Genomic DNA, 13,641 nt, shown 5'->3' with positions numbered 1-13,641 from the left:
GGAGGGGGAAAGAGCAATAAGGGTCATGATGAAGAATAAACCTGCAAGAACACACACACACACACACACACATTTCCCCAAGCGCACATGCATTCACATATGGAAAGAGACAAGCATACAGAGGAACCAAGGTCATGGTAATGGGGGAAAAAACCTTCAAGTGTGCATATGTGGATGCATGCAGAGAAAAGGAGAGAGAGAGAAAGAGAGGGGGGAGGTGGAAAATTGGGGTGGTATCCAGGTCATGATGAAGAATTAGCTTGCAAAAGACAGCTCCTAGGAAGCAGCATTTTATCCTCTCTTGGTATATGTCCTAGTCTAGGCCATGGTAACATCACTGGCCAAGTGACTGGCAGCCATAACAGGGTAGCTGCTCCCCAGTGCCCCTGAGCTTGCTTCTTTCATTTCCACCCACCCCTCTGACCCGACCTTCAAGCAAAGTCAGAGAGGACAACCAAGTAAGGATTGCCTGGAGGGGTCAGCCAGGAGAGCAGCACTACCGCTTTGAGCTTTGCTCTCTGCCCCTCACCTCTGACCTCCCCACCCCCCTTGCTTTTATACCTATTCCACCTATTTTCTGAAATGGCTTTTTTTTTCTCGTGAAGCCTTGTCTTCTTGTTTGGGGAGTTCATTTTTCCACTCATGTTGTTTCTTTTTCCTGTCCCCACAAGAAGACAGTTTTCACTCACCTCAAGAGAACATCTGTATTCCCTGAGGATGTTTATCCACCGTTCTCTTGCTTCCGCAGCAACTCTAGAAACAGGAAAGCCAGGCATGCACTGCCCTCCTTTCTCTCCATGGTCTTTCTCCTCTTTAGTTTCAGATGAAATAAGAAAGCACCCGCTTCATAAAAGCAGTATAGACTTTAATTTAGGTTGACATGTGGGGAAAGAACTAGGATTTGCCTACAAGGGCATCCGTATGAGAAGACTGTCTTGTAGGGAGGGACAGAGAGGGCAAGGATCTACGGGTGGTCTGGTAGCAGAACAGGGCCACGAGCAGGGGTGTAGCCACACAGTGCAAGATAGCCATGGCTTCTGCCAGGCTCACCATGACGTCTAGAATCTTCTGGGACAGACATGTTTCCAAAAGCACGATTTTGGATCTCACCAAGGCATCAAATATAAGAGCCATCCCATGAGGCCACCAGAAAATGAACCAGACCCACAGGATACTAACCCAAGGGCCTGGCTCCTTGCTCAATGCCTTCTTCAGCCCCTTGGCTGCCAAAAGAGCCAGTGGTAACACAGTGAAAATGGTAAAACAGATTGCAGAATGTGTGGACTTCAAAGCTTCCAGGGCCCTGGTGGATGCAAGGGTGCAGAGGCCATTGTAGACATCACTGGCCAAGGTGACTGGCAGCCCTAGCAGGGCAGCTGTTCCCCAAAGTCCCACAGTGAGTCCCAAGGTGAGGCCACGGACTTGACCTATACCCAGTCTGGGGTTCAGGCAGGCATAGCACACTATCAGCAGAGCCTGGGCAAAAGCTGAAGTATACCAGACCCAGTAACCCAGGAAACACAGGACTGTGCTGTGGGTACGGTTTAATCCTGGTGCCAGGACAGGCACCGCAGTGCTGAAGAGGGCACTGCCTACTGCCAGCTGTGCCAGAATAGGCCAGCTGGGGCAGATCTGCCAGTGGAAGAGAGGTTTGAGAATTGCGAACAAGACGGCACCACTTGCCAGCAAGCCCAGGAAACTGGTGAGGATGAAGAAGGGCAGTGAAGAATTATCAAGTAGATTACAGGAGTGGCAGGGAGCAGCTGCTCCAATGGTGTAGTTATCGTAGCTATCAGCTGAGTCATAGGTGTTGTTATCTTCATATGCATAATTCGAAAAATCCACAGTATACTGAGTTCCGGTCTTGTCTATTGGAAAGGAGGTTTCCACCTATAGGGTACACCCAGAAAGGACAGTCAGTCGCGGGGGGGGGGGGTGGGCATCTAACACAACAATGAAGAGGCTAGAGTACACTTGGGTTTGGAGAACAAGGGATCTGCCTACAGGAGGTGGGTACAGCAGGCATGGTGAGAAGGGAAGCTGAGGGACCTGCAGGGTCAGAGCCACAAAGAAGCCTGGGTAGAGCTATGTCGAGATTTGGAGAAGCAGAAGGACAGAGAGAAGTGAGGAGGAACCAGTGTGGGACTGGCCAAATGGTGGAGGAGGAAGAACAAATAGGGATAGGAGGCTGAGGGAAGGAAAGAGAAATGATTTTTGAAACAGAACAAAGAGGCACAGGGATATGGTAAGGGAAAACAAAACGAAAGGGTATAAAATCTTGAGAAGACAGAGACAAGGGTTCTGGAGCACGGCCCCCACACTCACCGGGTGCAGACAGTTCCCCATGGCACTGCAGGCTCGGGGCAGGCAGAGTAAGGAACAAGGAGGCCTCTCTGTCAGCAGCTGTGACTCCGAGATAAGTGCCCAGGGCTAATGAACGCTCTCAGCTTCTGGGCAGAGACTGGATGTGTGTGGGGGTCACACTCAGGAAACTACCCAACGCCTACTGCCTACTTAAACTTTAGGCTAACATGGGGGGGGGGCTGGGGCCACTGTCCTGCGACTTCCTGTTTTGAAGTCGGATTTGGCTGGTCAGAATGGCCTCAGCATGGTGAGGGCCACAAACGGGGAATTTTCCCAAAGGTGGCAAGGAAGAAGTCTTGTGAACTTTCCAGCAAGGGAGGGTCCTTCAGGAATAAGGAAGGATGAGGGGCCAGGGGTGACATATGAAGAAGAGATAAGAGAGGGATGCTGGGAAGTTGGAGTGACCAGGCATCTGATGACTCTCTCTGTTCTCTACTCCTTTGAATGAGATCCAAGGAAAGAGTTCAAAAGTTCCCCTGTTTGTGGGGGAAGGTGTGCTAATGGCATTGGCTGTTGGCTCTACCTAGACTGACAATATGCAGTTAAGTGGATGTCTTTTGTGTGTGGTGGAATGAGCCAGGGAATGCACCTATTCTTCTGTGTCCCTGGGTTCAGTATCAGTGTGCCCCATCTGAGTGCCAGCTGCTAGGTGGTGCCTGGGTGTGTGCCTCGCTATCTAGAGACATGGGTGCTTCAGTTTAAGAGGGACAGAAGATGGGAGGCCTGTCAAGTCTATGTAATGACCCTCCTTCAGGGAGCAATGGGGCATTTGCCTTACCACCTATGGACTCAACGAATGGATCTCTCACACCAAGCAAAACACATGGTGTCTGACACATCAAAATAGCCTCTGGGGGACCATGGGACAGCATACTTCGATGTGAGAGCATAGCTCACTGGGTAATCTCTATTCATTTTGTTGTGAGACATACAGGCTGTGAGACTGCTTCATTGGCTTGCCATCTTTGCAATGAGTGGAGTTTCTGGTGGGACGTAGAATTTCTCTGGCCAGGAGAAATACAGAATCCATGTTCAGTAGGTGGATTCCCATTAACCCCCTCAGATTGAGGTGCAAAAGGCTGAGCACCCAAGTCAAGTTTCAGGTTTAACAGGAGGGAGACAGAAAGGCGGTTTGACAAAAACGGGTGAAGCTCTCTTTCCTGGGTAGTGTGAGTGGGGCCATCACCTCCATCATGGTGTGGGCCAGCATTGGGTAACAGGGTAGCAGTCGGATGACATGCCTCAAATCCAAATGTTCTCTGGAAAGCAAATGACTCAGACACTCTCTCCAGATTCCACACACAGACGTTCCGGAGAGTGGCATGGCAAGGAAGCGGTACCCTTGAGAGCCAGGTGCCAGGGACATGAGGACAGCCCTTAGTTACATGGAACCCAGCCAGCAGTGAGAATAGCAGAAAGGAAGCAGCCTGACCACACGGATAATCCAGATATATTGAGGGTGGTCCCTCTGAGATTAGCACAGGAGAGTTAGAAAGATTATAAAGATACACGATCCCCTCCCTGCTCCCTTCCCCCGCCCCCACCCACAGACAGACACACACAGCACGACGGCCCCTCTTCCCCCCCGCCCGCCCAGTACAAATATGGCTTCTGTGTAATATGGACAAAGTGGTTCAGCTCGAAGAGGAAAAGTCGTTTTCCCAAAAGCGGGTGCTGGGAGATGAGGAGCCTGGACAGGCCTGGGGCCCAGGGCTCCCTTGCTGCTATAAGAGGAGAATCCCTGGCTTAAGCGAGGGGATGCCTGGGGTACCCAGGACCCTAACCAGGGGCTGGAAGATTCACGAAAAGTATTACCTGAACGGAAGGAGTAGGCAGGCCTGCTGCATTGCAGCTGCCCCATTCTGCACACCTGTTGTCAGAGCAGGGAGGACATGCTGGAGGAGGGGGAAGAGTGATGCCAAGTGCATCCTGAGTCTGAGGGACAGACCAATCAGGATGGAGAGGGTGAGCAATCTCAACTCCACAGCAACCAGCGTGGTCATAGAAGGAAGACCATAAACCAAAAGCTGAGATGGGAACCCAGTCCTCTAGTCTCTGGGTACAGAGGATGGGAATCTAGAGTCAGTGCCCGGGAGAGGCTTGAGGGGTGCATAGCAGAGGCTGTGGCCCTGGCTCCATGGCTCAGAGATGGGAGGTCCAGGGAAGGGTGGTGAATGCGTGGTGTTTCACACAGGGACAAAATGCACAGCTGGGCAAACCACATCTTGGGACTCCCCCTCTCTCTGAGACAGGCATCAAGAGTGGTTCAGAAATGACTAGGATGGAGCAGCCCCCTAGATGAGGCACAAACCCTGACTAGGAACCATTCACTCCCAAAGCCCACCTCATGCCTTACGTGTTCCATGCCCTGGCGCCCACCCAAGATCCCTGGTCCTTCTCTTCAATCCCTTTACTTCTTGCTCACACAAACACACATGTACACACACTCATGCACACTTACACACACGTACACACAGAAACACACATACACACACATGCACAAAGTTCACATTATTCCCTCGGTTTGGGCAGGAAACAGCTCACTGCAATGAAGCTCCTTTTAGTAATTTTGTTGTCATGTCTGCCTGGCTGCTGAGGGAGGAGGGACCGAGGGCTGGCACAGGGAACAGGAGAGGGCACAGGGTGACACAGGGTGGAGGAGTAGTTGCTGAGCAATGCCATGAGAGGCGCGGTTGCCGTGCAACAGTCCAGGGGCTTGGGTAAGAGTGGGGGGCCCCGTCCGAGGTGGGGGAAGCAGACGCTGTCCAGGCCCAGAAGCTGTGCCTCTTTCACAACTGCTGGGAGAGAAAGCTGAGCTCTGCTGTCCCCCAAGGGCCAATTCTGTGGAAAGAACCTAGCTTCATTCAGCGTGTGGGGGCACTGGATGGACAGGGCCATTTCCGCCATCCTCTCTCTGGAAATCTGTTCTCTCTGGGAGGGACGTGTTGAAGCCCTGGATCCCTGTGTGGCTGCACGCCATCTTCAGTTCACATCTTCTTGAGGACTTTCCTACTCACTCCTTTCTTACGTAATGCAAGAGGGGTGTCGGCGTGACGCCCGTCTCCCTTGCTGTAGCTCACAATACATGGCTGGCAGAGGTAGAGCTGCCGCCACCCCCTGCTTCCATTCCCAGGTTCCTCGGAGACACCTGGGGAGCTGGTCTGCGGTGAAAATGCAAGGAGGACTATCTTGAGCCCCCACCTGCAAACCAGCCCTGCTCCTCACTCGTTTCTCATCCCTCCGACTTCCTTCTCCGAGCACTGCACATGCGCTGCTCTCCTCACCCCCATGGCCCCTGCCTCTCCAGTCTTGGAGACGGATTTGATTTGGGATTGTTACAAAAATAATAATAACCCAAACGCAGAGAAGCCACGGAAAGGGCTGAGGGCAACCCACCCCTCCCCGCCCGCCCTCCTCCCCCCCATTCCAAACCGAGTACAAAACCGCACCCAAAGCAGACATTCTGTACAGGGGGCTGGGTGGGCTGGGGAGCAAGCGGGAGAGGCGGCCCTGGGGTCGCTCTGTACAAGTTCAGGTTGGTGACAGCCCAGCAGTCCCCATGGGGCCCCTGTGGGGCACAGGAGGTGAGTGGGTGCCCCTAGATGAAGTACTCCTTCTTGTCATCCCCGCCTGACTGCCCGCCTTCTGCGTTGATGATTGCCGTATCTGCATCTGGAGCATCGTCGGAGCCCTTCGCTTCGTGTGTCAGGTAGGTTCCTGTGTGAAGACAGAAGCTTCTCTTTGCAGAAGTGTCTCTGTCTCTGAAGTCCACCCTGCCCACTTCCCTACCCACCCACTCACATAGCGCTCATCTCGTCTTTCTCTTGCCTGGAGCTTTCTTGCACCCAGCTTTCTCTAATCTGCATTGCATTTCGCTGCCAACATCCCTCACCTGACCACACCCCCATGAATAATGAATCCTACCCTTAACTAAAATCTCATCTATAATGTAGGCAAGGGATAAAAGAGGTGTGTGTGTGTGTGTGTGTGTGTGTGTGTGTGTGTGTGCGCGCGCGCGTCTGCGTAGTGGAGATATGACTTAGGCATGGCCAGTCTAGGCAGCTAGGCTACTGGTTGCACGTAGTAACAGAATAGAAGGGAAAGTAGAACAGAGAGAAAAGAAAAGATTTGCGTGAGGATGAAGAAGAAGAACAAAGAAAGAAAGGGAAGCCAAAGAGATGGAAAAGAAGGCAAGGGCAAGAAGGAAGGAGCTAGATCAAATGCAGAGCAGCAAGGAGCAGCTGACGAAGTGGGCAGGTCTGATTGTACTTGGATGTTTACCAAGTGGCCAGGCTTGACTCTGGGGTTGCTGTTGCTCAGTGATCACAGCATTGACATTGCCTGGGTGGCTGTATTTCTTTCTCAGACACCCTAAAGGGCTGAATGGGTTTTCAGGGACCTGCCTGAAGCCCACTCTTACTATCTGTCCTTTCCTGACCGGTCTCCCCACCCACCCAAGTCCTCCTTAATGCCTCTGACCTTTGTGCCTGATCAAATAGTGTCCAAGGAAGATAAGCAGAATGAGCAGCAGGAAGACAATGAAAGCCACAATCCCTCCAATGATGGCATGGTAGGTACTGGAGGATGAGGGCACCGGACTGGGGTCTGCAGGGAGAAGAGGCAAATAGTTAGAACTGGGACGGTGAGGACCATGCTGCTTTGGCCTTAGATAATATCACAGAAGAGACATCAACATCAGGGGAATCCAGGAGGTGTATGCAAGCACAGGGAACATGCCTTAGTCTGTGCTCGGGTGAGTATCATCACACTGGCAATGTGGTGATTCTTAAAAGAAAAGAAATGATGTATTCAAGAGGCAATACACAAACCAGCTCTCACTCCACTATCCAAGTTGCCTTCTTGGCATCAAAGCTTGACCTTATTCAGAGATAATTACTAATAGCTGTGAGTAATATCAAAATTCTCCTCTTCCCTTTTCTCCACCCCAGCCCCCCCCCCCTCTCTCTCACACACACACACACACACAGAGAGAGAGATGCATCTGTATTTTCTTGCTCCTTGACTATCTCTCATGTCTTCTCACATCCTGTCTGCTAGTCTGCACTAGTCCCTTTAGGGGTTTCTTTGCCACTCTCCTAGTCTTAAGATCAGATGGGGAAGAAACAGTGAAAACTGATGGAGCCAAGAATTAAGAGTTGGAAAGCACCTTGCAAAGAAAATGCTAGACTGTTCCACCCTGTATAAGACTTGTAAATTTCCCTAGAGAGCAAGGTAATAGTCTGATGTGAATTAGAAAGTCATCTTCCTTCTCTAGGATGAGCCCAGGACCTCAAGTTCCACCCCAGGCTCTTTATTCCTGGGCTGTGACCTAGACAACTGCCTTATCCCATAGCATTTAGCACCCCTGCTCCCAGGTATTTCATTCTTTCTTCTTTAAGCTCTCCAACCCACATGCTCGTAAACATATCTGGTCTTTTACTTCAGTCATTCCTTCTTGGCAAGGAAGACTACTTATTCAATAAAACCCAATCTTCTGACCCATCGAAGGAAAGAGGCTTAATATTTCATCTCTACTCTGACATCATCCAAAAGTTTGTGCACAAGACTGGTTTGATCTCTCCCATGATGTTAGTGTTCCTCCATTCACTCACTATACAAAATTTGTCATCCATAATAGGTGTAGACTAATCTCATAGTACAACCCGGACCAAGAGTATCAATAAAAACCTTAACCTTGGTCAGAAGCCCAAATGTCTGTGGATAAGTGCACAAACCCAGGACAGTTCTGACATCTCCACAATTACATTAGCTGCAGCTCTAACTCCCCCACCCATGGGAGAGCTCCTGTTGTTCCTTGAATTCAGCTTGAGTCTTGCAGCCTCATTGACGCCTAGACTTTTTTCTTCCCTACCTTATGCTTTCTCAGGCTTGACTGGGCCAGCTTTTTAGTTCCTTGACATCGAATGCCTTATTTGAAAAGACACATCTGTACTTCTTTCTTTAATGTTCTGCTTAGGAGGGAGATGGAGGATGGACTAGGAGTTCCATGACGGGACAGGGGTGTTGGCATGATGCAGTGCAGGATGACTGAAGAAACATGAGATGCAACCCACTGTGAAAATCAATCCTGGATACTTACTCCGGAAGCTAGAGAAGCAAAAATGTTCTTGGGAAAAAAACCTCAGTCTTCCACTGTCAAAATGAAGTCTGGGATTGTCAACAACCACCCTCTGTCTGCAGGTATAATGCACCTTTGCATTTCATTTCTCCGAGGTCTTCACTCAGGAAGATTCCTGAAGAGGCTGCAGTAACTCTTTTCACCACCAGGCGCCAGCACTGGTAGCAAACACTAACCTACTCCTGCTTAGCTTTTTATCCCAGGGCAGAAGGACCAACAAGATACCAACTGCAGGGCATATTAACTTTCTTTCACTGTCGGTCACCATCAGAAATGGTCTGGAAAGATCCAGGGGATGAGTCGAGATCTCAGAGCCTTGTTGTAGCTCTCAGAATCTTACACTAGCCCTGTTGTGCCGAGCAGCTCCACTTGGGGTGAAAGGTTGACTCAGGATGTAGACTTTCTGGTCTCAAGCACCTAAGCCTCTTTCTCATGCCTGGGAACCTGGGTGTTAAGCACCCATTCCCTGCCTTACTGAGCATTTCAAATGAGGAAAGACCCGAAGTTTCTTCAGCAGTTCCCCTAATCTGCAGAAAGGTTTGAAAACTTTCTGGAAGGACTTCAATGGCTTTGATGTCTTCCAAAGAAGAAAAAAAATGTCCTTATCATCTCCCTCTAAAGCCACAGCTGTCCTAGCCTGTCACTTCCCTTGAAACTGGGTTTGAACGTATCTTTCATGTGTGTGTGTATATGTGTGTGTGTGCACACATGTGTGTAAATGTGCATATGTGTGCTAATGTACACTGTATGTCTGTGCACTCACTATAGAGGTCAGAGGAATGCCATCCACCTGATTCTTTGAGACAGGGTCATTTTGGTCATCTCTCACTAGCCGAGAGCTCATCAAGTAAGATAGGCCGTCTTTGCCTCCCCAGCACCGGGTTTACAATGTGAGCTCCCACACCTGTTTTTGTTTGGCTCCAACTGGCAGGGACTCAACTGATCAACCCAACATTCTAGGCACCTGGTAGCTCCAATTTTTGAGAAGTACTTCAGAAAAAAGCAACCTCTTGTTCATTAGGAAGGTGAAGTACCAGAGAAGAGACTCCGGCCATCTCTCGGCATAGCGCATGCACACTTGTTTCTTTTGTTCTTTGCCAAACTCTAATGCACACAGGGTCCTCAGGAAGGAAACGGGTGGTAGCTAGTCCTCGGAGGAGGAGCTCTTCAGCAAGCACACCTGCCATCAAGAGGGGCCTCTAAATGAAGCTGACATTCTCCCCATCAGGTGATAAGGATGGTTTCAGAAGAGCCACTGCCTGCAGACAGAGACGGTGGTAGCCCATCTTTCTTATTGTTACATTAAGAAACCATAAGGCTTACCATTGTCACACATCCCTAGGGCCTAAGGGCAGTGCCTTCTGGTAGCGGGCATTTTTCATCCACCCTACTACCACTCAAGGGGAGGAGGTTGCCATCTAGAGAGCAAGAGATGGCCAACGAAGGGAGAAGCCGAAGTGACTCACCGTTGACGTTGAGGGTGAAGTAGGCTGTGTAGCTTCCCATGTTGCTGGTGGCTGTGCAGCCATAGGTGCCACTGTCACTCTTGTTCAGGAAGGGGAAGATGAGAGCCCTCTCTTGGGTCATCTTCAGGGGTGGCTCGCTGCCTTCCTTTACCCACAGGTACTGCTGGGGACTGTTGAGATAGAAAGATGGGAAGTGCTCAGGATGGCCTGGACCAAAGGGCTGGAATAATTAAAAACAACATGGTAGCAGGGAAATCAGAAACTGCATGGTGAGGTTTAAGATGCTGTGGGGGCCAGAGGGTAGGTGTTGGTGGAGGGGTGGGGGTATGCGTCTTGGGTACAATTTAGAAAAGGCAGAGATGTTTTGAACCATATTTTACTGTGACTTTGTTGCTTAGGGGAACAGAAGGAGCTGAGCTAGGGAGCGCTTGAACCTCACTTCTGCTGTAGAAATAAAGGATAAGCATTGTCGTACAGTTAGGGGACCAGAAGTTATGCCTCGGCAGGTACTCAGGGGGTGGGGGGGGTTGTCTGAGGGGTATCAGAGACCACAGACTGCTCTTCTTACACTGGATTGCCACGCCCCTCACAGTGTAGCAACAGCTTCTGGCCTTCCCGGGGATGCGCAGGCTCTGGTCTAATCAAGGCTGTCGGCGTGTCTGCGGAGAAGCACAGAATAGCAGCGCCAAGCTCCTCACTCTGCATAGGAGATCCCTAAAACTGTGGGAATCACCTAGTTACACGTTATAGTTTCTCCCGAAGTCTCAGAAGTGTGAGAGGCTGTGAACAAGTCCTTCTTCCTCCTGGCTCTAGTGAACACGGACTATGAGTGCCGCTGACTGAGAACAAGCAGGTGCATCTCAACCTCTGAGTGACGGCATTCCAGCAGGCCTGTCCTTGGAGGGGGCCTATGAGATGTCTTAGCAGAGCTGAGGAGAACCCATGGTTTATTCATGCCTAGCAAACTGCCTGGCACCTAGACAGGATCTAATACATATTTTTAAAGGAACAAAGGAAGTGAACTTGACACTGACTGAGTCCACAACCTTTCAATTCTGTCTGCTCTGTGAGGGAGCTTGGAGTGAAAGCAACTCCTGAACACAAAGCATCCCTTTGAACGGTCAGCCCAAACATGGAAATGAGAGTATAGAAACAGCAAGGGGTGAGGGTCAAATTTTGGCTGGAAAAAAAAAAGGCCTGAGACAATATGGCTGGCTCTGTGAGAGAATAATGACATCTGTCAATGATGGCAAAAGGCTGCTTAGGAGGCTGGGTCCAGATGGCGGCTTAGAACAATGTGACCAGACGCTGGTTTGGAACCACAGATAAAGAGGATGTGCTATCCCTAAGGACAGAGCCAACCTTAACAAGCAGTTAATGAACATGCGTCCGTTAAATCACACAGGACAAAGACAAAGAGAGACAGGTCAGGTGAGAAAATGGGTATTCCGGGGCTGCACAACCGAAGAGGCCTCTAGCATAGCACCTGGAATGGGGCATTTGTTGACTGACCGCTGATCACAAGCCGAAGGGGACTATGCAGAGTAATCATTGACCAAATGGCCTGGTTTCTAAGAGAGGACTCTGTGGGACTCCAATAGTATATTCTTCAGTTACGGCTGGGGACCAGGGCTCAAGAGAACTGCCCTAGGCCTAGGACCTCACACTTGGAACTAGTAAATACAGAAATACTTTATAGCAAGTTACTACTTGGAAGTTAATAGAGTTCTTCCATACATATTATTCCTTTATTCTCAATATAATTCAGGGGAGTAAGGCAAATTCACCAAGAGATTAGATGCTTGGGTGAAGCCAATACAGCTAGTACGTGACAGTATTGGCTAGGAGGCTACTCATCAGCCTGTCCATTGAATGTCATCCAAATGGACTATGGTACTGTCCAAAATTAACGAATGTTAAAGTTTGAATAAAGAGTCTAGCCACTGATTAAATGGCACTGAAATTAATCAGCTTGTGTCTTCCATAAGGAGATTAAAAGCTATCACTATTTTTGAAAATCCCCAGCCTTTTGGTAAATTGGGGAAGCAATGCATGGCTGCACACGCCTCCATGCTTGACTTCCACACTTCCATTACTCCTTTTCCTTTCCACATGGAAAAGCTCCTTTGAAAGGCTTCCAGATTTCCCCAGATGAGAAAGCTGCAGAGACTCCAGCTTTTCGACATTCTTTACTGGCACTAAAGACAAAGTCCACGAAGAGGATGCAGAGGTGTGGAGAAAGTGAGAAGCAGCGAGCCCAGGGCCACCTTAGGTCAGAATCCCAAGAAGAAGCACGGAAGGGGGCCAACTAGAGATGTGACTGGGAGGTAGAAGTCCTTGGAATGTTGCAAGAGCGGAGAGAATTGTGCCTCGCTTCCACCCACAACTCTTGGCATCACAGAATGTTAGAGTGAGAAGAAGCCATAAGGATATCCAAGCTCACCTCTCTCGTTTCAGAAGGAAACAACCGCGATCAGTGGAGGAGAGCTGTCTTCACACCACATAACCAGCGTGGCGTGGAGTACAGACTAAACTACAGCCCGAGTCTATGGGTTTGCTACTCTTACCACTGTTAAGTTACAGCCTAGCTCCGTTTAACCAGCGTAGCCCAAGGGCTGGTAAAGTTGGCCCGTGGGCCAAATCTTGCCAGTTGCAAGCTTTAGTAAATAAAGTTTTATTGGAATGCGGCCCAACTCATTTGTTTACGCTTTGTCTGTGGCTGCTCTCCCGCAGCACAAGCAGAGTCAACTCAGTGAGACAAAGACCCCAGCTCTCCAAGCCTTCAGTGTTTACTGTAGGGACTTCTTTACTGTAGCTTTGCTACTTCCACTAAGCGTGTTGCCTCATTTGTAGCCAGCAACACGCTTCTCTTTTCCTTACTCCCTACCTCACACCTGGTCCTTCTCACCCCAGAGCCCATGACATACATAAAACTTCAATGCGCTGAGAGGTGACTCTGTCAGCTCCCTTTAGAGATTCATGGTTCACAGAGCACACGATGCTTGCTCCGTCATCTTCCCGGGTAACCTGGAATGACACTGAGCTGCTCACAGTGAAGGTTTTTCCGTTGACATCTTCCTGGACTCGTGTTTGTTCTCCTAGAATGCAGAAAAAGACCGACCGACCGACAGACAGACAAGACAGACAGACACACACACACACACAGAGGAGATACATTGTCAGTACATACAGATAGGCTGTATCTTAACATACAAATACTGTCTGGGACCCACAGATTCTGAGTCTATCTTGGACAGACTCAGAAAATTTTTGAAATGGATATGAATGTGTAAAGAGAATGTAGATCCTGACATACACATATCCACGATGTCACTGCCATTCACTTTCTTCATCTCTATTATGTCTTACGTGCCATATATACATATATTGCACCACCCTGTTCCCTGCACCACTTCATTTCTGTAACCCCACAGCAGGAGCTACTCACCGTGGAGTTCTTGGTCACCTTTCCTCCAGGTGAGCTGGGCTGCAGGTTTGCTCCCAGAAGACTGACAGTTTAGAGTGGCTGTCTCCTTTTCCCGCAGGGATGACTTATAACCAGTAATTATGGGCTTCTGTGGGATTCCTGTGATGGAGAGGAAATGGCCAGGATAGGAAGGAAAGGTACCGTTTGAAGTGAAGTCATACTTCAAGTTCTCCCTGGAGATACGT

At 49.7% G+C, this 13,641-nt stretch overlaps 2 protein-coding genes across 3 annotated transcripts in view; both read right to left on the bottom strand.

Annotated features, from left to right (window-relative positions):
- Positions 1-894: 894 nt before the first annotated feature.
- Positions 895-2,466, bottom strand: Ackr1 (atypical chemokine receptor 1 (Duffy blood group)). The gene is made up of 2 exons (XM_038350122.1): positions 2,326-2,466; positions 895-1,890 (listed from the first exon to the last, which is right to left on the bottom strand). Exons 1-2 carry the CDS (start codon positions 2,344-2,346, stop codon positions 895-897), a joined length of 1,017 nt encoding a protein of 338 aa, XP_038206050.1. The 5' UTR covers positions 2,347-2,466.
- Positions 2,467-5,866: 3,400 nt separating this feature from the next.
- Cadm3 (cell adhesion molecule 3) overlaps positions 5,867-13,641 on the bottom strand; it is a 29,744-nt gene continuing 21,969 nt past the window's right edge. For both annotated transcript variants that reach the window (XM_038349601.1, XM_038349602.1), the window contains 6 exons: positions 13,418-13,555; positions 12,897-13,067; positions 10,538-10,628; positions 9,970-10,139; positions 6,844-6,969; positions 5,867-6,081 (listed from right to left, as the gene is read on the bottom strand). In XM_038349601.1, coding sequence (XP_038205529.1) covers positions 5,963-6,081; positions 6,844-6,969; positions 9,970-10,139; positions 10,538-10,628; positions 12,897-13,067; positions 13,418-13,555 — 815 coding nt within the window. In that variant the 3' untranslated portion in view covers positions 5,867-5,962. The remainder of the gene's footprint in view (positions 6,082-6,843; positions 6,970-9,969; positions 10,140-10,537; positions 10,629-12,896; positions 13,068-13,417; positions 13,556-13,641) is intronic.

This window comes from Arvicola amphibius, chromosome 12 (genome assembly GCF_903992535.2).
Source record: "Arvicola amphibius chromosome 12, mArvAmp1.2, whole genome shotgun sequence".
Lineage (NCBI taxonomy): Eukaryota > Metazoa > Chordata > Mammalia > Rodentia > Cricetidae > Arvicola > Arvicola amphibius.
This window is presented reverse-complemented; position numbering and strand designations above follow the sequence as displayed.